The sequence below is a fragment of the Myotis brandtii genome, unplaced genomic scaffold (assembly GCF_000412655.1).
Source record: "Myotis brandtii unplaced genomic scaffold, ASM41265v1 scaffold181, whole genome shotgun sequence".
NCBI classification, from domain to species: Eukaryota; Metazoa; Chordata; class Mammalia; order Chiroptera; family Vespertilionidae; genus Myotis; species Myotis brandtii.
This window is the reverse complement of record NW_005356712.1, coordinates 2,731,921-2,758,610: the sequence shown is the minus strand read 5'-3', so window position 1 is coordinate 2,758,610 and position 26,690 is coordinate 2,731,921. Positions and strand designations below refer to the sequence as shown.

General features: G+C 44.2%; 1 protein-coding gene across 4 annotated transcripts in view; it reads right to left on the bottom strand.

Annotated features, from left to right (window-relative positions):
* Positions 1 to 26,684, bottom strand: part of KSR2 (kinase suppressor of ras 2) — a 265,061-nt gene extending 238,377 nt beyond the window's left edge. For 3 of the 4 annotated variants that reach the window (XM_005863784.2, XM_005863785.2, XM_014537696.1), the window contains exon 1: positions 25,866 to 26,684. In XM_005863784.2, the coding sequence (XP_005863846.1) occupies positions 25,866 to 26,045 (180 nt within the window). In that variant the 5' untranslated portion in view covers positions 26,046 to 26,684. The remainder of the gene's footprint in view (positions 1 to 25,865) is intronic. The other variant, XM_014537695.1, reaches the window with a different exon arrangement.
* Between the last annotated feature and the right edge of the window lie 6 nt (positions 26,685 to 26,690).

The window sequence follows — 26,690 nt, the reverse complement described above, 5'->3', positions numbered from 1 at the left end:
CCCAAAAATCAAGATGCAAGGTCACTTGCATCAAGTGCACTTAGAAAGACGGTAGGACAGAGAACTTGCAGCTGAGATGAGCATGCATCCCCTCTTTTAACCAATATTCATCTGCACACCTGCACATACCAGGCAGTGGGGAAGTGGCGAGCAACACTGGTGTGGCCTCTGCCACCCAACCGATCACAGGCTAAACATATCCCGGGAAAATAGTCAGATATGTGTCTTTCATGGATCCTGGCAAACTTGGAAGCTTTGGCTTGAGATATATCCTAAAATGTTTGCCCTGGCCGGTGGCTCAGTTGGTTAAAGCATCGTCCCCATATGCCAAGGTTGCAGGTTTGACCCCCTAGTCAGGGCACATACAAGAAACCACCAGTGAACGCATGGATGACTTGAACAACAAATTGATCAAATTAATGTTCCCCCCTCCTCCCTCCCTCATCAATAAATATATTTTAAATTTTCCTCTGTTTTTTTCAAGACCTAATTCAAATATCTCCTCGTCCTCGAAGCTTTCTCTAAGACTTGAAGAAGATGAACGGTCTCTTGCCTGCACACTCAGAACACCCTCCCACCATCTCCCCCACACCCAGAATTACCAAAGCCTGTTCTACCATTAAGCAGACGTTGGGGAAATGGCCAATTTATCATTTTGCCAACTGAAAGATTAGCAAATAATTCCACTTCTGTCTCTTGCACTTCCCCCAGTCCATCGCATTCTACATTCTGACAGTATCCACATGAGAGTTCCTCCAACTAGACACATGAAACCTCGAGGGTTTCAAATGATGCCTTGTGGGGGAGGGGTGTCTGTAAGTTCCATACAAGAATTTTACAATTTGAGTTTTCACTTCAAAGGTAATTTTTGTAAACGGTACAGGGAATATACACCTGCTAGATCACCTGGACGTCCACCTTGTAAACCAGTCCTGCCCAGCCATTTCAGTGACTACAGGTGAGCTTCAATTATCACAGGCTAATGAGACTAGAACTGAGGCGGATTTAATACACAAGATAATGGGCCCCCCCAGTAAAAGCCCAATGCAGTCACCCCTGCCTTTCTTCCTTCCTCACGCTACTGGAAAGCTAAGCCACCAAAGGCACACATCTGAGGTTCACCAAAGACAAAACAACCTGAACACAAGCCGGTGGAGTCCCATGCAGGGGACATCCAGCCCATAGGCCAGATCCAGCCCATGAAAGTTTCTTTTCAATTGTGCGTTCATTGACAGCCTTTGAAAACGAGGAGAAATTACATAAAGGCTGAATGTCTGGCTTCTCTCGAAAAACAGAGGCTCCAGCAATTTTGAACACACGTCCCTGCGTGGGAAACTCAGCTGGAACGCAGCCGTGACTGTCCCCACCTTCAAGTTTGCTCCATCCCCTCCCCGCCTCCTCACTCCTTATTATCTTACACCCGGTCAATGGCAACTCCATTAGGGATGGCTTTCTGACTGAAAGGGGAGGCTGACAACTGGCCTGAGCAGCCCTGACCTAGCAAGCAGGCAGTTATCGAGACTGTGTGTTTATTTCGGGAGACACGGTCTCAGCCACTATGATGGCCTCTGTGGGACCTCTATGCATTTGAGTTTGCAAACCTTAGCCTTACATGGTGCTTGTGCAGCCTCCTAAGCACATGATCATGCCGCTCTCCTGCTCATGAACTTTCACTGGCTCCCACTGCCCATCGAAGTCCATATCCAAAGCTCCTGATGCCATTACCTCAGTCTCGATGGCACCTTCCACACACTGCAGCTACAGATCCTGCGCTTCCTTGCCTTGTCACCTATTTATTCGCCCTCTGACTTCTCCCTATGGCCTCCTAATGACCCTTCAATATCCATCTCAAAGATGGTCTCTTACAACGTCTGTAAGTAAACTCAATGCTCAGGATGGAGAAGGCGGGTGCCCAGGGTGGTGGCCACACCACAGAACAGGGTGCAGGGGAAGAAGTACTACAAGAACAAAGAAGCAGTTTCTAAATTGGGGGCCCACCAGGCTTCCAGATGGGCTTGCAGCCAACTGATGGCAAACTTCTTGAGAGGCAAACTTATGAAACTGTGGACTCACTGTAGGTGGAAACACAACACCCCTCCTCATTCAAAATCACAGCTATTGTGTCTTGTTCTGACTCCCATACCCGTGTTTGATCTCTGAGAGGCAGGAAGAGTTTAGTGATCGGGCTCAGGGACATCTGCTGTTTACTCACTGACTTTTGACTTACTTAACCTTTCTGAGCCTCAGTTTCCTCATCTGTAAAATGAGGTTATGAATAGGACCTCCCTGCCCTAACCGGTTTGGCTCAGTGGATAGAGCGTCAGCCTACAGACTGAAGGGTCCCAGATTCAATTCCGGTCAAGGGCATGTACCTTGGTTGCGGGCACATCCCCAGTAGGGGTTGTGCAGGAGGCAACTCATCGACGTTTCTGACTCTCTATCCCTCTCCCTTCCTCTCTGTAAAAAATCAATAAAAATATATTTTAAAAAAAGAATAAGACCTCCCTTCAATGGTTATTAAAATGATTACATGAGCCAATATATGTAAAATCCCCAGAACAGTGTTGGACACATTAAATACCATAAAGTGCTGGCTGCTGCTATTACTTTTAATTCCACAAATGCCAACTGTGACATCTAGCATAAGATAGATGTTCAGTAAATATTAAGCAAGTCGAACCAGGCTGGCTTTGAGGCCACACAGTGAGACTTTATCATAAAGAGGCTTTTAGAGACACTTCTATACAAGGTGGTTAACACAGTCTTTGGAGTCAGACCAACCTAGACTCTGCAACTAATAGGCTGTGTGATGCTGGGTAGGTTGCTTCACGCCTCTAAGCCTCAGCTTCCTCATCTGTAAAATGGGTGCTGATACTATCTCCTCAGAACTGCTGTAAGAACTAACCACAATCAATATAAAGATCTTCTACCATGCCTAGCGCATAATGAATGCCCCTTAGGTGACAGAAGTCATGATCACAACAAAGTCATTGCATAGGGTCCACTTACTCCTACTCCTTTTCCAACACAAATCTATAATAATAAAAGCATAATATGCTAATTAGACCGGACGTCCTTCCAGACGACCTTCCGGACGAAGCCAGGACTGCCAGGAAAGCCTGGGTCCCGGGTGCCTGCCAACAGCCGGAGGGAAGCCCGGGTCCCAGGTGCCAGAGGGAAGCAGGTACCGGCAGCCAGGGGAAGGAAGGCCTACTCTTGCACGAATTTCATGCATGGGCCTCTAGTAATGTTATAATGGATGCATAGCTAGGAAAGTGGTTTGAACCTTTCAAAATAAAAAGAGGTAATCAGGACATCGTAGATGCTCTTCTTATGTATATAAATACAAATCTCTATAGAGCTTAGCAAATGTATGTTTCTGTGACAGCTCTTTATGGAGACTGAATACTTTTATTTGCCTAGAATTTGATGCGCTAAATGTAAACAATGTATGATGAAGAGAGCTGGTCCCCAGACAGAAGCCAGGGCTCCTTCCCAAGCTCTCTGGAAGCTTAGCTCCTCGGCAGGCATGTTGACGCGGTATATTTAGGCTGCTAATCACACCCAGGAACGTTCCCACCTATCTGAAGACAGGGCAAACCCAAGTGAGTCTCAAATTAGCAACATCCTACAAAATCTCACCAGGCAATCTAATGCAAATGCTTTCACTTCTCAGAGACAGTCTGTGAGAAATTCTCCCTAACAGCCTAAAGTTCATGGCTCAAGATCAGCTCTCAGAACAATGTAATGAGCCTCTTAGTTCAATTCTATGTGGCTGAAAAAGTCCACGTCAATCAACTTGGGGTAAATGAAAACACAATTTGCATAGACAGAGTGGGGCAAAAGCAGTTTTATAGTTGTGAGTATGCAAAACAGTTTATTCTTGTATTATTATTAATTTGTATTCTTTTCCATACGAACAACTATAAACCTACTTATGCCCCACCAAGAGTTCCCTAAAGAAAATCCAGATAGCACTGGCCAGTGTTATTCAGTGGTTAGAGCGTCGGTGCACACATCAAAGGGTCATGGGTTTGATTCCCAGTCAAGAGCAAGTACCTGGGTTGCAGGTTCGCTCCCCGACCCCCATCAGGGCACTTGTGGGAGGCAACCAGTCCGTGTGTCTCTCTCACGTCGATGTTTCTCTCTCTCTTTCTCTCTCTCTCTCTCTCTCTCTCTCTCCCCGTCTCTCTGTCTCTCTCCCTCCCTCCCTCCCTTCTAGTCTCTCTAAAAAGCAATGGAAAAAATATCCTCTGGTGAGGGTTAACAAAATAAATAAAAAATAAGAAAATCTGGGTAGATCATATGTTAGGGTTAACAACTATCACAAATAAACTCATGGGAAATTTTACATGAGCTTGATAGACTTCACGTAAGAAGATATTTCTGAAGACCCAGAACCAAGAGAATTGATTTGATGACTGACATGCCAGACCAGTGACCTATTGACAAAGAACAAGTACGTCAGGCGAATGGAAACACATCTACACCAAATCAAACACAAATGTTTAGAGCTATCAGATCCCAAATAGAAAATAATCCATTCTCACTTGGGGATTCATTCATCCATCATTATTAAGCTTCTAACACGTATAAAACATGTACAAGTGTGGTCTCTCCCCTCATGGAACTTACAACTTAGTGGAGAGTTGTAAGGAGAAAGAAAATAAAGGTAAATAAAATGCAATCTCTCCTCATTATTCATAGATTTGCCTACTTGCTAAAATGTGCTGGTAACTCTAAAATCAATACTCGTCGTGTTTTCACAGTCATTTGGGAACATATGCAGAACAGGGAGAACTTTGAGTTGTCCCCTGTACCTTTCCAGAGGAGGTCAAACCAAGGGACATTCTGGTGTCTTATTTTAACTTTCATTCTATAAACAAGTGTCTTTTCCATGGTCTATTTAGAGCCACATCTTCATGCCCCCCCCCTTTTTTTTTTGGTGATTTCACCGCAGCCTAGTGCTAAAGTGCTGTCCTGTGTTTCTGAGAGCAAGAAGGCCGGGATGTGCCTTATGGAGAGTATACGAGTACGTGTGTGTTAGATACACTTCGTTCAGGCATGAGCTCTAGTAGTTGGCCATGAGTTCAATGTTACCGTACACTAAATCAGATGTCTTTAAACAGGAACACACATAACACAAGGTCATGTGTTGATAAGTTGGCACAAACACAACCAGAGGCTTGCAGGAACCTAGCCTTGTGTCTCCCCTGGAGCAATGGTTCAGTCTTTGTTAATTCAGTGAGGACTTTATAGAACTACTGTGAATAATAACAATTGACTGTAACTCAAATCTATATACACATTGAAGCAAATGACCACGCTGAAACAGAACAGGGGTGCCCTTTAGGTCAGTGACTATACTAGTATAGTGTATATCAGGGGTCCTCAAACTACGGCCCGCGGGCCACATGCAAATACAAATATTGTATTTGTTCCCGTTTTGTTTTTTTACTTCAAAATAAGATATGTGCAGTGTGCATAGGAATTTGTTCATAGTTTTTTTTTAAACTATAGTCCGGCCCTCCAATGGTCTGAGGGACATGAACTGGCCCCCTGTTTAAAAAGTTTGAGGACCCCTGGTGTATACAGTATTCTACCTTTTGTGTAAGAAAGGGAGTGTAGTAATTAATATATTTGTTAATATATATTGGTTTTATATATATATGTATATACATATATTTGCTTTTTAATGGCGGTTAAAACTAAAATAAAAATTTTCAATGAAACAAATGAACCTATCCATACATCAAGTTGGTGATATAACTATACAGAGAAAAATTTTTATGTGCAATGTCAAGATATTATGTGCTTGGTTATAAAATACACAACAGCATCTATGAAGTATTCCTGCAAAAGAAAATAAACAAACTGAATCTGACCAAACATCTATCATCTGACAGGAATCATGGTGACAGAGGAACAAGTTAAACCATACCCCCAAGGAAGGTGAAAATTCTACAGGACAATGACTCGATTTCTTTAACAAGTAAGCAATATTTTAAAAATTAAAGGAACTATGAAGATAAAGAACTTAAGAGACATAAAAATCAAATGTAATGTGAGATTCCTGAATGAATACTGATTCATTTACAGGTAAACATCTCCAATCTTTGGGATTTGCTTTAAAACACCAAACACAAGTGGAATGGAGACAAACGAAACAAGACTGCAAAATGCTGATTACTGTTAAATCTGGGTGATAAGTTCATGGAAGTTCACTATACTATTTTCTTTAGGTTAAAATCCCCATTAAGAAAAATTTTTAAAATAACAAATTGGCTCCTATTGACTTTACTCCTTAAAGGAGAAGATAGTTAACAATGATAATTTTAATACCTGGTGGTATTTTACATAATAATTACATAATAAAGATAGCAGCTGTAGCTGTTAATATTATTACTTCCTGCATGCATGATATAATGCAAAGCATTTTACACATATTATCTCCTTAAATCCTAATACTGAGAAGTAGGTCCTATTATTATCTGTACTAGGTATTTTACAGGTGGAAAAACTGAGACACAGAGTTGCTCAAAGATGCACAGAGTATGCCCAAAGACCTACAGCTGATCCAACAGCAATCTGAGACTTGAACCCAGGACTGATTCCAAAGCCCGTGTGCTCATCTATTACAGGACTCTGCTCAACGTGCCTTTTCAGAAACAAAGTAATGCCTGCCTGTTGATCTTTCTCATGTAGCTCTGGAATCAAACAAAAAAGAAAGCCTGCTTAAAACCCGCCAATGAACTTGATTTCATATATCAACAATTTTTATACTGGTCTAAGATCTGCAACTGATCTGGTCTCATTTTGCTGCTCTGCCTGGCTCCTCAGCCCACTCCAGTTACACAATATGCTGGCTGTTCCTCTGAGACCTCAAGGCCTTTGCATAAGCCGTGGCTCCCTACTTTAAGTGCTCTTCCCCCTGCCTCAGGTACCCCATAGATCACTCCCTCACTTCCTCCTAGTCTTCCTCAAATGTCATCTTTTCCATGAAGCCTACTCTCCTTTCTTTTTTCATAATATAGTGGGGCCTTGACTTACGAGTTTAATTCCTTCCGAGACCGAGCTCGTTAAGGAGCTCGTTAACTCAAATTACTCTATCAACTCAATGCAAAAAATCAGCCCTGAGACAGCTGGTATCTCGTAAGTCAAGGCCCCACTGTACCACCTTCTATCATGCTTTTAGTTTACTTATTCTTTATTTGCTTATTGTCTGTCTCCCCTGACTAGAATGTGAGCGGTCCTAAAGCAGGGCTCTTTGCCTGTTTTACTCACAGATGTATCCCCAGCACCTTTAGAAGTGCATTGTAGGTGCTCAAAACTGAGAAATTGTGAGTTGGGATGAAACAGACCCTGGAAGAAGAAAACGGGACTGGAAATACAAGGGCAAAGTCAGGAGACTAGACAAAAGCTGGAACACAGGAGTGTCCAGGGACTCCTCCTCCATGGAACCCAGTTTCAAGGTGACATCTGGCTCCACCCACCCTCTGCAGTCCTGGTTCTACCTTTGCAAAGACTCTAGTTCCCATCTTAGCAGACAACTAAGGCGACTGGCTGTGAGGAAATGTGATTATACATGTATGACTGAATAGTGGTGGGGAAGAGTCCTCCTCTTAATCTGAGTTAATAGAAGACTGCTCTCATTATCGTTAATCTGATCAAAGAATGGCCAGCTCTCAGACCTGTAGCATGCTCGGAATGAATTTTTCATAACTCTGCAGAGACATTTTCTGCACTGCTGTTAATAATAAACCACAAAGCACAAGACCTAAAATGTATTTCCATTCCGCCACCTCTTCTCTCCTGGCTTTATTTTCCCTCCCTCCACCCTGCCTTCTTGAGGTCTTGCCCATCTATTATTATTATGGGATGGCTCATGTGTGTTGTGGTGTTAAAGAACCTGCCTTCAGCTTAGGGAACCAATAAATTCATGTTATGCTTTCGAACAGTATTTGAGAAGTGGAGTTCATAGGTTAGAGAGTTTTATTCAATTTGATGAGACAGCCTAGTTTTTCTATAAGGAGGGGAGATGAGAAAGGGAAAGATGCAGAGGAAGCCAGTTTAGAGAAAGGAGCAAGCACTGTCCCACCCCCTTGCCTTTAAATGGGCCTGAAACCCTCTTCATCCCAGCCACACTGTACTCCATTTGCTTCCTCAAATGCCCCAGGCTATTTCCTACCTTCAGGCTTTAGCACATACTGTCCCTCTGCCTGGGCAAGCCTTTCCTCATCTCTAGTTAACTCCATCATCCTTTCAGGTCTTAGTTTTAAAATCACATCACTAGATCTATGAGCAGTATATTCACGTCCCAGGAACCTACTAGCACAGTGCCTGATATGCAATATATGTGTACATCATAAGTACTATATGGGCAAGACTTTGTTCCAGTCTAATGCATTTATTATGTAAGGACACAAAACAAGTCTCTACAAGTTCAAGAAGATTAAAATCATATCAAGCATCTTCTCATATCACAATGGAATGAGATTACAAACCAACTATAGTAAAACACTCAAAAACATTCAAACACCTGGAGGCTAAGTAGCATGTTATTAAACAATGAATGGGTTACCAATGAGATCAAGAAATAAATTTTAAAAAACTTCCTGGAAACAAATGAAACACACAACAACCCAAAATCTATGGGGCACAGCGAAAGCAGTCCTGAGATGGAAGTTCATAGCACTACAGGCCTACCTCAAAAAACAAACAAATTAATAATAAACTATTTAATCCTACAACTTAAAGAATTAGAAAGAGAACAACAAGGAAAGCCCAATTCTAATAAAGATTAGAGCAGAAATAAATCACATAGAGGCTAAAAAACAATACAAAAAAATCAATGAAACCAAGAGCTGGTTCTTTGAAAGATAAATAAGATTGATAAACCTTTAGCCAGACTCATTAAGAAACAGAGAGGACCCAAATAAATAAAATCAGAAACAAAAGCTGTGAAGTAACAACTGACAGAAATACAAAGGAGTGTAAAAAAATACTATGAACAACTGTATGCCAACAAGCTGGACAATGTGGATGAAGTGAACAAATTCCTAAAAAATACAATCTTCCAAAACTAAATCAGGAAGAATCAGAAAACCTGAATAGGCCAATAGCAACTGATGAAATAGAAACAGTAATCAAAAAACTCCCAGCAAACAAAAGCCCTAGTCAAGATGGCTTCACTGGGGAGTTTTAGCAACCTTCAAAGAACAACACCCCTCCTCCTCAAACTATTCCAAAAAATCCAAGAGGAAGGAACACTTCCAAACTCTTTTTATGCAGCCAGTGTTATCCAAATTCTAAAATCAGGTAAGACACTGCAAAGAAAGAGAACTACAGGCTAATATCCCTGATGAACATAGATCCTAAAATCCTCAACAAAATACTAGCAAAATGGATCCAGCAATATATTAAAAAGATCATATACCATGATCAAGTGGAATTTATTCCAGGGATGCAAGGCTGGTACAATATTCACAAATCAATAAACGTGATACATCACATGAACAAACTGAAAGACAAAAATCGCATGATCATATCAATAGATACAGAAAAAGCATTCGACAAAATCCAACACCCATTTTTGATTAAAAACTCTCAGCCCAGTGTGAACAATTCATAGCCTGGAATATAGAACCAGTATAGCCAACGAGGCAACTGCCCGAGCTCCAGGGAACTGTCACCTAGACCCTCATGTACAACCACAAAAGGTATGGAAGGAATTTTTGATTCTCAAGTTCCTATCTGTGTACCAGCCTGCACATGGGGACATTTCTTTAGTTTTTGGCAGAGGAAAAACTATTTCCTCCCAAAGGGTCCCCATCCTCCTAGCAAACACATGTTCACAGCAGCACTATTCACAATAACCACAGGTGGAAACAGCCCAAACATCCACAGATGGATGGATAAACAAAATGGGTCTATCCATATAATGGTATGTTATTCAGCCATAAAAGAGGATGGAGTACTGACACATGCTACAACATGGGTGGGCCTTGAAGACGTTATGCTAAGAGGGCCAGACATGAAAGGCCATGTATCATATGATTTCATTTGTATGAAATATCCATAACAGCTAAAACCATAGCAACAGAAAATAGATTAGTGGTTGCCAGGGCATAGAGGGCAGGGAAATGGGAATGACCGCTAACATATATAAGGTGTGTGTGTGTGTGTGTGTGTGTGTGTGTGTGTGTGTGTATGTTTTGATATTCTAGAATTAGATAGGGGCAATGGTTGCACAACAGTGAGCATATATTAAAAACAATTTTATTGTATACTTTAAAATAGTTAAAATGGTGAGTTTTATGTTATGTGAATTTTATCTCAATTTTTTTAAAGCCTGAAAAAAGAGAAGCTGGGTGACTATACTAATAGCAGAGAAAGTAGTTTTCAGAGCAAAGACAATTACCAGGGATAAACAGTAACTTTACATAATGATAAAGGGTCAATTCGCTAAGAAAACAACCATCTCAAATGTGTCTACACTTAACAGAACAGCTCAAAATAAATAAAGCAAAAACTGATGGAACTGCAAGGAGAAATAGACAAATTCTCAATAACAGTAATATACCAACACTCCCTTCTGTGTAATCAATAAAACAAAACATCTAAGAGAAAATCAGCAAGGAAATAGGGGATTCTTAACAAGACCATCAACCAATTGTGTTTAATCAATATATATACAACACTGTACTCAACAGCAGAATATACATTATTCTCAAGTGCACACGTTACATTCACCAGGAGAGAAGATATTCTGGGTCATAAAAAAAAACCTTAAATATTTTAAGAGAATTGAAACCATATAAAATGTGTTCATTGACCATAATTGAATTAAATGAGAAGTCAATCACAGAAAGATAACAGAAAATATCCCCAACCCTTGGAAATTAGACAACAGATTTCTAAAGAATATATGCACTGAAAGGGCAGCCTCTAAAGAAATTAGAAAATATTGCGAACTAAAGAGAACTGAAAATATGACATATCAAAATGTGTGGGGTGCAGTGAACGTAGTCCTTCAAGGGAAATTTATGGCAATAAATACTTATATTAGAAAAGAACAGTCTCTAATCAACAATCTAAGCATCCACCTCAAGAAAATAGAAAAACAAGAGCAAAATGAACCCAGACATGCAGAAGACAGAAAATGATAAGAACAAAAATCGGTAAATTTTAAAACAACACAAAAAATAATAATAAAGCCAAAAACTGGTTCTTTCCAAAGATGAATGAAATTTATAAACCTCTAGCCAGACTGACAAAGAATAACAGGGGAAAAACACACATTATCAACATCAGGAATGAAAGAAAGGACCTCACTATAGATCCCACAGACACTAAAAGGATAATAAGGGATACAATAAGTAACTCCAATCATGTAAATTCAACAACTTATATCAAGTGTTCCAATTCCTTGAAAGCCACAAACTACCAAAATTTACCCAGGAATAAATTAGAGAAGTTGCATTTGTAGTTTAAAATATCCTGGGGGGGAAAGAGATCGCTAGGTTCAAAGAGTTTCACTGGTGAATTCTACCAGTATTTAAAGATGAAATAACACCAAATCTACATCATCTAAGGAAACATTTCCCAACTCATTTTGAGGTCAGGTTTACCCTGATTCTGAAACTAAACAAAGGCAGTACAATAAAAAACCCAAAAAACAACAGATCAACATCCCTCATGAATATAGACACCAAAATCCCCAACAAATAGTAATCAATCAAATCCAGCAACATATTAAAGGAATAATGTTGCTTTTGGGATTTATCACAAAGCACTATTTCTCCAAAGAAATACAAAAAGTGACATCTAGACTTGCTCTGCCTTCTAACTAATAAATACAGAGCCCCTGCCTGGTCCCTCGATGCGTTTTTCTTTTTTATATATCTGTCTATTTATATATCTATTTGTCCCATTGCTGGAATCCAGGCTACCCAACCCTGCCCAGACACCATCCCAGTGCCCTTGTGGATGGGCACACAGAGAATCATTCACGACCACTTCTGACTGGCATAACACTCTGTGTAGGGCCCTAACCAGTTTGGCTCAGTGGATAGAGCCTCGGCCTGCAGACTGAAGGGTCCCAGGGCATGTACCTTGGTTGTGGGCACATCCCCAGTAGGGGGTGTGCAGAAGGCAGCTGATGGATGTTTCTCTCTCATTGATGTTTCTAACTCTCCATCCCTCTCCCTTCCTCTCTGTAAAAAATCAATAAAATATAAAAAAATAAAAAATAAATTTAAAAAGTAAATAAATAAATACTCTGTGTAGGGTAGGTGCACAGGCAAAGGGAAAGTCACCATTGCCAACTACCCCAGATTCCAGAGTTCCATCAGAATGGAACTCACACAGGAGAGAGCAAGGAGAAGGCGGCTGCAAAGTCTGGGTCAGAGACTTGTCATGAGTCCGTGGGCATGGCTACCTCTCGTCTCTACCTGGCAGGTTCTGGATCTACATGCAAACTCTTCTTGAGAATGTTTCCACCGCCAAGAAGAAGGACCGGCCTCATTCCCTCTTCTCCAGAGAGCAGAACCAAAGGATGGAGGTCATCCAGGCGCAGATCCAACTCAACAGGTGAGATCCAGCAAGTCTAACCGTTATAACGCACCCAAACCAAGGCTGCCTCGTGAAAGGACTTGAACACACACCTCTCCAAAGAAGATACACAAATGGCCAATAAGCACATGAAAAAAAAAATGTTTAACACAATTAGTCATTAAGGAAATACATCAAAGCCACAGGGTGGCTATAACAACAACAACAACAGCAAACACCTAAAATAGCAGGTGTTGGCAAAGACGTGGAGACAACGGAGCCCTGGTGCATTGCTGGTAGAATGTAAAGTGGTCCAGCTGCTGTGGGAAACAGTATGGCGGCTTCTCAAAAATTAAAAACAGAACTACTATGTTACCCAGCAATTCCACTCCTGGTTATATACTCAGAAGAACTGAAAGTAGGGACACAAATATTTGCACATCCATGTTCATAGCTGTATTCACAGCAGCCAAAAGACAGAAACAACCCACGTGTCCACCAACAGATGGATGGATGCACAGAAGGTGGTCTGTCCACAGAATGGAACACTGTTCACCCATAAAAGGGAACGAGGGCTGCTATATGCTCCAACATGGATGCGCGTGAGGAACATGATGCTAAGTGAAATAAGCCAGGCACACGGAGACGCGATTCCATTTCTATGGAATAAACTCATGGAGGCAGAAAACAGAATGGGGGCCACCATGCAGCTGGGGGAGGGGAACAGGGGGAGAAAGTTCTGGAGAAAGACAGTGGTAATGGTTGCACAATATCGCACTCGATGCCACTGACATGTACATTTAAAAATGGGTGGAAAAATACAAATAAAAATGGTTAAAACGGTAAACTTTGTTACTTATATTTCCACACAAAAATCTGATTTTTTTCAAAGGCCGCCTGGTGAGATGGGGCTCATCCCAAACTACCCAGCCCACGCTGGCCGCGGGGCAGGCGGTGGTCGATGCAAGCCCTTCCGGGTCTCCCTACCTGAGAGGACACGTGACATCGCCGCCCCGACTCTCCCTCCACCACATACACTTCGGGCAAGTTCGCGCTGTGAGGCCCAACTCCACATCCGGTGCAGCCACTCGCCACAAAATGACGTTTCTGTCCATGACGACGACTGCAAATATGGCGGCGGCCCCGAGACTCTAACGCAGCTGCGCAATTCCTCCTGCCTAGTGACGTGCAGCCGAGTGACGTGCAGCCGAGTGACGTGCAGCCGAGTGACGTGGCAGCCATGGAAATGTCGTAAAGCAACGTGTGACTCACGTGCCTGTGGTGATGCTGGTGTGAACCAACCTGCGGAGCTGCCAGGCCTGGAACAGCAGAGCGCAGGCCACTGTGTGCAGTCCGTAATGCTTGAGAATGAGCGTAGATACGACATGACTGGTGTATGTGTTTACATGATATGCTTTGTAGCATTTTTTATTTATTGCTTTGCGAGAGGAAGGGAGAAGAGAGAGAGAGAAACATCGGTTTGTTGTTCCACTTACTGATACTTGCATTGGTTGATTCTTGTAAGTGCCCTGACTGGGGACTGAACCTGCAACCTTGGTGTATCGGGGCAATGCTCTAACCAACTGTGACCCGGCCACTGCTGGCATTACTTTAGAATGTACTGTTTCTATTTGTAAAATACAATTTTTAAAGTTTTGCTGTGAAACTGTGTGCCACATTACACAAAACAGTCTCACACATCTCGTGTGCACCGCGTCTCCTGACTGCATTTTCTCTTGTGTTTGATTTAATCTCTTGTTATTTTGTAAATTTCATGAAGCCTAAGTGTACATTGTTTATAAAGTTTGCAGTAGTGGACAGTAATGACCTAGGTGTGTACAAACACTCACCACTCTCTCACTGACTCACCCAGAACAATGTCAGTCCCCCAAACTCCATTTATGTAATTACCCTATTCAGGTGTACCATTTTTTATCCTTTAGGCTGTATTTTCACCGAACCCTTTCTATTGTAGATGTTAGGTACACAAATACCATTGTGTCACAATGGTCTAGTATTCCATACAGTAACATGCTGTACTGGTTTGCAGCCTAGGAGCAATAGGCTATACCAGTGGTCCGCAAACCACGGCTCGTGAGCCACATGCGTCTCTTTGGCCACTTGAGTGTGGCTCTTCCACAAAATACCACATGTGGGCGCGCATGTACAGTGCGATTGAAACTTCATGGCCTATGCGCAGAAGTGGGTATTTTGTGGAAGAGCCACACTAAAGGGGCCAAAGAGCCGCATGTGGCTCGCGAGCCGCAGTTTGCCGACCTCTGGCTATACCATAGAGCCTAGATGTGTAGTAGGCTATACCAGCGATTTTCAACCAGTGTGCCGCAAGAATTTTTGAAACATGCAATATTTTTTAAATGGGGCACTGACCTCTTTTCCCTTAGAATTCAGGGGTAGGGAGCCTTTTTCCTGCCAATGGCCACTGGGATATTTATAACATCACTCATGGGCCATACAACATTATCAACTTTAAAATTAGCCTGCTATATTTGGCCATACATTTAATTAACTCACCCCTAATGCCTTGGCAGGGCCAGACCAAATGATTTCTCAGGCCTTATATGGCCTGTGGGCCGGATGTTCCCCACCCCTGCTTTAGATTGTCAAATAAAAAAATAACAACAGCCAACAATAGCTGTCTGGTGTGCATGAATCAAAATTATACCTATTTTTTTGTCAAGTGGCATAAATATATTTTTTTGGTGTGCCACAAAATTTTAGTAATTAGCTTATGTGTGCCATGAGTTGAAGAAGGTTGAAAACCACTGGGCCACATCATTTAGGGTTGTGTACGTGCACTCTGTGATGTCCACACAACAATGAAATCGCTTAGACCAGCGGTCGCCAACCGCTGAGGCCCGAAAGGTTGGCGACCGCTGGCCTAGATGACACATTTCTTAGATGGTATCCCTGTCGTTAAGTGGCACATGACTTTTGTTACCCAACTTAGAGTTGTGATGAGCACACGGTTTAAAGACTAAAGCCTGCCAGGCACTGATGAGAAGTGAGTCATCTGTGGGCGAATTCAAAGATTCAGATCTGGTATCAGAATCTTGTTCGCTTATGTCACCTGCAGCCCACCAGGTGTGCCATTATCCCGTAGAAGACTTCTATGGGTTTCTTCTCATGCCTGGGTGTGTTAGCCCCCTGCCTCTCAAACATTGGGGGCTCAGTTAACACTCATTGAATAAATGAATGATAGATTTAAGAATGACACCTCCCGGAATGGCTAAAATATACTAACCACCACCAAGGGCTAAAATGCCCTCCCCTCCCCATACCAATCTATAGGGAAGATGATAATCAAAAGAACTAAAGGTGAGCCCTAGCTGGTTTGACTCAGTGGATAGAGCGTCGGCCTGCGGACTGAAGGGTCCTGGGTTCAGTTGCAGTCAAGGGCACATGCCTGGGTTGTGAGCTCGATCCCCAGTGGGGGGCATGCAGGAGACAGCCGACCAATTATTCTCTCTCATCATTGATGTTTCTATCTCTCTCTCCCTCTCCCTTCCTCTCTGAAATCAATAGATATATATAACAATTAATGAGCATTTGCCATGTTCCAGGAACTCTGCTCAGCCCTTTACTGCGCAATCCATTTGATCAGCATAACAATCCTATGTAAAATGATCCTGATCTTATAAGCAAGGAAATTGAGGCTCAGAAAGGAGAGTGCATTTGCCCAGGTTAGTAAATCCTGAACTCAGACTAGAACCCAAGCAGTCCCTACTGCAGAGCCCAAGCCCTCCTAATTACTTGGCTATGCTGCTTCAAGCACCCACCGAAATTTCCAGGGACTCAATTAAGCTATTTTTTCTGAGCCTTCATCTCACTTTTCTATTGGTCCAGGGAAATCAAAGGAACCTGTCTTTGGAATGCATCCACTGCTTGAGTCAATGGCTACCTAGCAACTCCAGGGGGCCATATTTTCAGTCTTTATCAAGATTTCCACTATAGCAAAACAGAGAAATCACCGCAATGCTCAAAAGCAGTGCTGTCCAATCGAAATATACAGTGAGCCATTTACATAATTTAACATTTTCTAGTAGCCTCAGGAAAATAAAATAATAAGGTATGGGTGAAATCAACTTTAACATAGTTTATTTAACCCAATATATCTAAAACAATGTGCTTTCAATATGAACAAATAATTAATGGGATACATTAGTTTACATTCTTTTTTTATCTTTAATTTCTTTATTGGTTAAGGTATTACAAATGTGTCCTCATCCCCCCATTAATCCCCAAGTTTACATTCTTTTCTTCATACTGAGAGTTTGGAAGCTAATGTGTGTTTTACACTAATCACACATTTCAATTAGAATTCCCCACATTTCGACTGGTCAGTAGCTAATGTGGTAAGTGGCCACCATACTGGACTTCTCCAGTGTGAAATGTTTGCCTCTCTTTTTCTCATCTTTCCTTGTCTCGGTGGATGCTCTACTTTGTCTCTATCAGTCCTATATTTCTTATCAATAGCTGTCATCTATAATAGTCACCAATGAAAGCATTTGAGCGACGGAGTATGCCATCATCATGACTCCCATTAATCCTATAGCTATCACCTCTAATCACATCACCATTGTCATCTGCACTTCTCCTTCGTCCTCTGTTTGCTCTCATCTTCCTTTCTCCCCTCCCAGGCCATTACCCCTTCAGGAAATCCAAGGTAGAGCAGTAAACCTCTTCCTCGATCTGTGGCCGCCTGAATTCGCAGTTCGGGTTAAATCACTGACTCTAAACCTCAGTAAACTCACTTGTAAAACAGGAACAACCACACTTGTGGTCACTACCCACTTGCGAGGTGTTCCAAAGGTCACAGATACCCTACGCTTTGACTTTCTCCTCCCATTTTTGTCCCTCTTACCCTCCCACTCCTCAGCACCTCCGTCCTCCTTCCCAATGCCACGTGTCCCTCATCTTCCTCAGCTGGACACCTCCCCATCCCCCATATCCAGAGCATCACCATGGGAACGAGGAGGAAGGCCAGGTCCCGGCAACTGGGAGCAGATGAGTGGGAGCCCAGAAAATAACCGATTCTCTGGGGTAAAAAGACCTCCCAGTTTTCTGCCCATTAGAAGAAGAAGGATAACAAGCACCCTAGTAAAACCCACTCCAAAAACCCACAAGGGTAGTAAAGCCCTTCAGAAATAACTTCTGCCACCGGCTCAGAATTGTGAGACCACCTCCCACACATATCTTTACGAGAACAAGGCAGAAGGAAGAGGCTGGGTCTTCGCAGGCTGGCCACTTTGTGTGGAAAAACAAGTCCTCCTCCTGTCCCCACAGGTTCCCAGATCCTTCCCAACTAGAAACAGGAAAGGTGAGATTCCAACCTGACGCAACTGTCTCCTTAACCCTGAGCCCTCGGTCATCAAAACACAGGCAATCACAAAATAAAGTGAGCCCTAGCCGGTTTGGCTCAGTGGATAGAGTGTCGGCCTACGGACCAAAGGGTCCCAGGTTTGATTCCAGTCAAGGGCACATGCCTGGGGTTTCAGGCTCGATCCCCAGTAGGGGGGCATGCAGGAGGCAGCCAATCAATGATTATCTCTCATCACTAATGTTTCTATCTCTCTCTTCCTCTCCCTTCCTCTCTGAAATCAATAAAAATATTTTTAAAGATATATAAAGTGAAACACAATCCCATGCTGAGGATGTGGTGAGATGGGCCCTTTCCCACCCTGCTGGCCTAGGGCAATTTGGCAAAACCTATCAAAAGTCCTGAAACTTGGCATATCCACTTCCAGGAATTGAAGGCGGGGATTACTACAAGCCACAAGGATGTCTACTACAGTGTTATTTATAATAATGGAAAAGTATAAACAAACATCTGACAATATAATTTTGGTTAAATAAATTATGGTACATCCATGTAATCCTATGCAGGTATTAAGAATAATATCTATATATATATATAAGCCTAATATGCAAATTGTCCCCTCGGGAGTTCAGTCACTCACTATGATGTGTGCTGACCACCATGGGGCAGCGCGGAATGAAGGAAGGCCCTGGCCGGCAGCCGGAAGGAACGCCCTGGCCGGCAGCCAGAAGGCCCCAATTGGCCCTGATCACTGGCCAGACCTAGGGACCCTACCCATGCATGAATTTCGTGCACCGGGCCTCTAGTTTTATCATCCTATATAATAAAACCCTAATATGCAAATTGACCGAACGACGATACGACCAGTCGCTATGACGTGCACTGACCACCAGGGGACAGATGCTCAGCGCAGGAGCTGCCCCCTGGTGGTCAGTGTGCTCCCACAGGGGGAGTGCCACTCAACCAGAAGTCAGGCTCACGGCTGGCGAGGGCAGCGGCAAGTGGACATCCCCCAAGGGGTCCTGGACTGCGAGAGGGCGCAGGCCAGGCTGAGGGACCCTACCAACCCCCTCCCCCCCCCCCGTGTACAAATGTCATGCACCAGGCCTCTAGTATGAAAAAATGTTCTGGACATATTAAGAGAACTTCATATCTCCAGCTTTCCTCAGAGTTGCAGGCTCATCTACCCAACTGCCTAGTTGAAAAATGCAACATGTCCAAACAGGACTTGATTGTCAAGTTCAACCTAGTCCACCCTCAGTCTTCACATTTCAGATTATGGCACCACCATTTGCTCAGTTCTTAGACCCAACACCTAGGAATAATCCCCAACTCTCTTCTTTCACCCCCTCCCCATATCAAATTCATGAGCACCTCCCATGCACTGGACCTTCTGAATCCAGCCCTTACCCCAGCCCCCCACTATCATAATAATTCAAAGCACAGTCATTTTTGTTTTGACTTCCACACTAACCCCCCAACTTTTCTCCCGGCTCCTATTCTTACCCTCAACAGTCTCTTTTCATTCAGCAATCCAAAGGATCTTTTAAAAACATAAATCAGTCTCCACCCTCCCCCTATTCACAGAACAAAATCCACGGATCTTAGGTAAGCCCTCTACGACCAGGTTCCTGCTTCTGTCTCCCACTGCGCCCCTCCTCCCTTCCCCACACCCACTCACTCCTCTCCAACCACAGTGGTCTCCTGACTGGTTCAATAACATGCTGAGCACATTCCCACCAAAGAAATTTGTATCTGCTGCTCCCTCTGCCTAGTGTACTCCCCACATATTTCATGGTTGGCTTCCTCCAGTCAGCAAAACGTCCTCGGAGATCCTTGCTGATCATCCCATGCCTCTCCCTCTCCAGGTTTTATTTTGTTCCGGGTTTCTTCAGAGCTATGGTACATTGTTAATACTAGATTGTTCGTTGGCCCCCAATGAACATGCCTGCTGGAATCAGTACCCTTGGATAGTTGCTTCCAAGTTGACTCTGGGCTTATCCACGTAACTGGCTTTGTCAATGGGACATTAGCAAAGGTTATGGAAGCAGAGGCTTAAGAGGGGCTGTGTGCTGGGGTTTGGCGCCATGGAACACCTCTGCTGCCACCATGTAGGAAATCTGGGCTGTCCTGCTGGAGAAACCACGCGGATGAAAACTGAAGTACCCCAGCCAACCACCAGCCATGTGAACAAAGCCATCTTGGACCATCCAGCCCCAGTCAAGCCACCAGATGACCACAACCCAGGCAAGAGCAGCAGAACTGGCCAGCTGGGTCCAGCCCAAATGGCAGACTCCTGAACAATAATGACTGGTTTTAAGCCACGACCTTTGGGGTGGCTAGTTGTGGAGCAATAGATAACTGTTACAATAGCTTATCTGTCACTGGCTATGGCAGAGGCTCCTAGATATTCAGCAAATTGTTTGTCTCTTCTTCCTGGACCCACCTCCCCATCTTCTTTGCAGTGACTGAATTCTAGCCAATGAAATGCAAGCAGAACCGATTAGGGCAACTTTAGGGATGAGGCTTTTAAGGGGCTTTGTCTTCTCCACATTTTCTCCCCTTCCTGGATGAAAACAATGACAATTTTGCAAAATGGAAGGGGCCTGGAGTATGAAAGAATGGCCCACCAACCAAGAACATTCATCTTGAATGTTTTGTGAGCAAGAAAAGATTTCTAGTAGATGCCCAGCTGGCGTGGCTCAGTGGTTAAGCATTGACCCATGAACCAGGAGGTCACAGTTCAATTCCCGGTCAGGGCACATTCCCAGATTGTGGGCTCAACCCCCAGTGTGGGGTTGAGAATCAATTGATTCTCTCTCATCATTGATGTTTCTATCTCTCTCTCCATATCTGTTCCGCTCTAAAATCAATTGAAAAATACTTAAAAAAAATAAAAAAGACTTCTACTAGAGCCATTACAAATGTAGGGACCTATTTGTTAGACCCTATGCTAATTAATACACTGACCAACATTCTCAGTCCACTTGCTTATTGTCTGTCTGGCTCTACCCCACCTTGACAGTCACACATGAATGAAAGCACCGTGAGAGCAGGGGCCTCACCTGTCTTGTTCGATTTCCAGAGCCTAAAACAGAGTTGGGCTCACTACATAATGACACCTGTTGTAAATTAAATATGGCCACAAATGCTCTGCAGCTCCTCCCACCAAGAGGAGGAGTCTATTTCACCAACATCGAAATCCAGACTAGCCACTGACAGTCACCGATCAGAAAACAACAAATCTTAAGATACCTTGCAACTTTCGCTCTTTCCCTCTTGGAACACTGGGACATGTAAGAAACACAGGCTATCCCACTGGAGACGCCACATGGAGAGAGAGGCTCAGCTGTCTCAGCCACCAGCCAATCAGCCAGCTGATGTGGTCACATGAGGGAGCCGGGGCAAGAACAGCAGAAGTACCACCCACCCAATCCCAGTGCACAGAATCATGGAAAATAACAACTTGTTGTCTGAAGTCCAAAGTTTTCTAAACATGATTAAGTCTAAGGATGGTTTGTGACACCACAATCAAACATAGAGACTGAACATATGAAGACCAAATAATTGATATGTGTATGGCTACACTGTCCTTGCTATGTAAGGAGATTCTGTATGTATCCACCCCCAACCCAATCCCTGGTGTTTGCCTCCCCTTCTAATCTAACCAAAATAGAACCCAGGTCACAACCACCTGCACTAGGCCAGCGCCCGCCATCCCTAGCGTCACCTGCCTGCCTTTCAGATGGTCTGTGTGCCTCCAGGGTCTTTTCTGTCCCATTCACCTTGCAGACCATGGATCTGCAAGCTAACTTGTGGGTTAGGGTTAGGGTTATGGTTATGGTTATGGTTAGAAAAAATATCAGTAAGAAAACAATACTTTGTAACGTGAAAATTATATCAAATTTGAATTTCAGGGTCTACGAATAGTTTCATTGGAAAATGTTCACTTATGTATTGTCCATGACTGCTGTGTGCTGCAAAAGCAGAGCTGAGTGGTTGTGATGGAAACCACATGGCCCACAACGCCTTAACTCTTCACTCTCTGACGGCCCCTGCGACAGGCTGCCATCAGACTAACCTTTAATCATCTTTTTTACTGTATTCAGTCCCAAACTTTTGAAGACTTCTGTCTCCTCCCTCAAGGGGATGAAACTTGGTGCAACGTCAGATCCCAGGAGTTAGCAACCTAAATTCGTTTCCAATGACACTCTATCAGGTAATTATCCATTTTGTGTCTTCATTGGGTTTGTTCTTCTTGACCAGAAGCCACCTATTGCGATCTAAACCCTCCCCATTCCTCACTCCACTCAGGGTCCCCAGGTCCCCAACCAGGATAGCTTCCCTGCTTTGCCAAATGTTTCCCCAGGTGAATTCTATGGAACATCAGTCCCGAGAGATGGCTTTGGAAAAAGGAAACTACAGACTCTACCCCTTTGAGTCACAATATACGTATCTGGCATGTTAAAGGCTCTGAGAAGTCTTGCAGTAAAGACACCTGTTTCCCTTTGCTTAACGCAACCGTTCCCACACATATGAACCATAGGATACGTTTTGTCTACAGAACACTGGTTGACTACCAGCATCTAGTACAGTGCCTGGGTTTCAGCACTGGTTGAAAGAATGAAAAACGACAACATTCCACAGAACTAGGAATCCACAGAACATTCTTTAGAAATGTTACTCAAGCTCTTCCTTCTCTCTCTTCCATCTGAGGTGTTCCCGTCCACGTCTTCTGTTGCACACATGTAATGCTAATCACAATAGCTATCATCCACTTAGCACCTGCAGACACTGTGCTAGAGACCGCATGAGACCCTTGAAAAAGTCATCTCTTTTAATCCTCATGACCACCTCTGAGGTAGGTGTGTTACTCTATCACTGCCATTTTGCCAAACATTAAACCATGGGTCAGAAAATTTAAAATCACTGGCCCAAGATAAAGCAAGTAGAAAAGCTAGAATTCGAAACTACATCAGTCTAACTCCAAAGCTCATGATCTTTCTCCTCCGCCCAAGTCTGTCCCTAGGACACACTGTGACTGACGTACTGGCTATCCACCCAATATCCCTCCCTGCCTTCCTCCATGCTAGCTGAACCCTGGTTTGTATGAAGAGGCAACAGGTCAACCAAGGCAATGGATCGTGACCCACCAAGCCAATCACAGTGGTGTTGCAACCAGGTAAAGCATTTGACCTAGTTCTGGACAAGAAGACATAATTATACATCATCTGTGGTGGTAGGGAGGAGGAGCTGTCCTGGGAGAGCCGAACAAAGATATGGACCAGTTAATGCCTTGACCCTCCCCCAGTTCCCCTCCTTCCTGCCTTGAACTTGGTGTAATGGCTGAAGCTTCAGGGGCCATCTTGCAACCATGAGTAGTTGCAAAGACATCAGCTCTGATATTAACTTACTGAGCCAAGGACATACCTCCAGACTTCTTGTTACATAAGAAAGAGGAGCCATTATTTGATTAACCACTGTGGCTGGATTTTCCATTTCATGCAGCTGAACCCATTCCTAATGGACCCATATGCTTTTCCCCATATTACTTACTGTTTGGACTTAATCATTATTTCACATGTAGATTATTAGCCTTGCCTCCCTAGCCACGAAGTACACTTCCTGAAGGCTAAGCCCTTGCTGTACATTTTTGTTTCTGCAAGGGTACAGGCATGTTAGTAAATTCTGCTTATTATCAATGTTTTCGGGGATCATCGGTTCGATTTAATACTTCAGTGTTTTGTCGCCATCCAATAGCTGAGAGATGTGTATCTACCTCCTAACAGGTTAGTATTTCTCAAAGTATCAATATGAAAACATACCTCAGAAACATCTGAACTGTTTATTAAATGCAGGTTCCTGGGCCCCCTCCAATCCCAACTGAATTCGACTCTCTGGGGTTAGAGGATGGGGATGTGCATTTTTAACAAGCTCCCTGGGTGGTTTGGATATACAAAATTTGAGAACTGTTGGAATATAAAAACCCTGTGGGTTCCAAGCGTGCCTGGGGTTTGGCAGGTCTTGGCTAGACCCTGAGTCACCATCCCCTCCCCAGTGGCCCCACTCCAGCCCTAAAGATCTAGGAACTTGAGACCCTTCCATGGACAATATGGATAAAGCGATTGGCACGCCCTGAGGCATATTGGGACCAGGAAACGAACGAACAGATGCGATCTCAAACACTGTAACATCCCACCATGCCAGTGTCTCATCCCCCAATGTAAAAAGAAGACCACGCGGCAGAAAAGCAGCAACAGAACCCAGGGCCCACTGCGACCACCGCCACTGTCCAGGGAGTTACCGGAGGATAGAGCATGTGAACAGAAAAAGAGACGACTGGAGAAACTTACACAAACTAGCGTGGGGTTCCAGCTCAGAGCAGCAGAAGAGACGGCAGGTGGCCCTGTGGTTTATTTGTTTATTTACTGCATGCAGCTCTGAAGAGAATCATACCTTGGGCGCTGCTCAGACCGAAGGCTGGGTCAGGGCATCCCACACTTTTTCTTCCAGCAGCAGAATCCTAGCCCAGACTGTTCTCCCAAAGCTCCGAGAAAGAAAATACCTGTGCCTCCCAACAGAATTTCCACTCCTCTGATCCCCCCTGACATTCATCTTATTTCATTTTTAAGGATCATTTTCCCCGATGACAGGTGCACAGAGCCATGTATTTCCAGGGTAGCAAACAGGATATTCAACATACATACACACACTTTCAAAATGATGACCTTTCTGCCTGCTGACATCCAGCCAAATTCAAAACCACGGAGGAAAAAGAAAGACTTGAAAGTGAATCCGAGAGAGGTGGTCATCCAGACTACACCGGGGTGGGAGGAGGTCCGGGCCACCGAAGGGCTAAAAGATTCAATTAAGGACTGAAGAGTTCAGGCCTTGGAAACGCAGGGACTGCCAGCTACTGGGAGTCCCCAAATCTAATCAAGCCATGTGGCCAGCGGGGCCAGTCTGAGGGAGGGAAGTGAGCCCAGCCCTTCGGATGTCTCAAACGACCTGGATGCCCAGTGATTCTGTGGACACCAGGCACAGCCTACGGCTCTTGAAACCTTCCTCCTTTGACCCAGTGGCCTTCGGAAGAAATAATTGCTGCCATCTTCTTTCTGAGCAACTTTGCATCCACCCTACCCCACCCCCCACCAAAGTGCTTCGAACTCCCCCTCAAGTTCTGTTGGAGAGCATGTTACAACAGCCAAAGGGAACGCCTCCATCTCCACCTTTCCTCAGGGTCCCACCGAGATTCAAGAGTATTTTCCCACACCACTTGTGTGCTGATCCGGGCATATTTTTCAAAATCTTTTTTTACACATTTTAGGCCTGCAACAGCTCCCTGCATCAAAGTAATTCGATTGAAAATGGGTAGCTCAATGGGGATATTTTTTAATGCATCTTGCCTCCTGACATGTATATCCCTGAAAAACAAACAAAACAAACCAAAAAAATCCAAGGAGCAAAAGGGGGGCTGGGACGGAGGCGGAGAGAAGAAGAGGTCCATATTTCTAGGCAACCCCATTCTGCGAGCAAAAGCCACCTTTTGACCACCTGCAGAATGCGCAGGATCACGTGGGTTCTCTGCAGCGCCTTAATGTCTTACCCAGCACACAAGCCCCCGTGGCATATAAACAAATCCACAAGCGGAAAAGACAGAGAACTCACTCCTCAGAGAGGAAGCGAGTGATAATAACGGCCGCAAAAATAATAATAAAGAAAGAATAACAATTACTACTACTACTACCACCACCCAGCCAAGCGTAGACGACAGCGGTACAGTAAAGGGACATCCTTTGCAGGCTTTGCAAGAAGATAAATCACGGAAAACCACATCGTGCCCCGCTCGCTACCCTCCCGCCCCCACCCCGCAACAAACAGAATCAAAGGAAAGGGGGTGGTGGGGAGAGAAGGGAGGGGAGGAAGGATTGCAAACCCCCCCCCCCCCGCCCGCCCCCCGGTGAGCAACACCTACCTCCAGGGTCCGGATTTCTTTTTGTGTGAGGTCGTTGGAGGTAGCACATTTGGTCCTAAGCCCTTCCAGGTTGGAGATACTCAGGTCTATCATGTTTTGGACCAACTCGCACTGCTGTAAGGCTTTTTGCAAACTCAGAGGCTGCTGCTCCTCGCTTTTCGTCATGTTTTCCTCATCCATCGCTTGCTCTGCAAGCCCCCTTCCCCTCCTCCTCCTCCTCCCAGAGAGAAAAAAGGGGGGCGAGGGGGTGTAGAGGTAGCCTACCCCCTACGCCTTTCCAACCACTGCGACTCCTCAATGTCTCATGAAGAAGAAACCTAACATCTCACACAGGGTTGAGGGGGTGGGGTGGGAGGAGGGGACAAGAGCCAAAATTTATTATTTTATTTTGGGGTATCAAGCCGACTCCATTAGAATGTCTCCTCTCTCTCTGAGTCTCTGGTCCCTGAAAAGGAGAGATGCCGTTTCTCAGAAGCAAACCAGGTGATGTGATGCTGTCTGTACACTTAGGGAGGAGGAGGAGGAGGAGGAGGAAAACGAGGAGGGGGAGGAGAGGAGGCGGAGGGAGAGGCGGAGAAGAAGGGAAATAGCGCTCACTCTTTACACACCGGCTCCGTGGAGGGCAAAATTATGTATTTTTGGCTGGCTGGCTTTTATGTAAAAAAAAAAAGAAGAAGAAATCTGGTTTGCCCCCCTCCCAGTTGCAGTGACACGGCATCGTCCACCGTTTGGGGTGCTTTAGCGCGTTCTCAGGGAGCTGCCTGCATTGCTCCCGCGGCTGCGGCGGCGACTGCGGCTGGCGGCTGTCTCCTCCTCGCGCTGCTG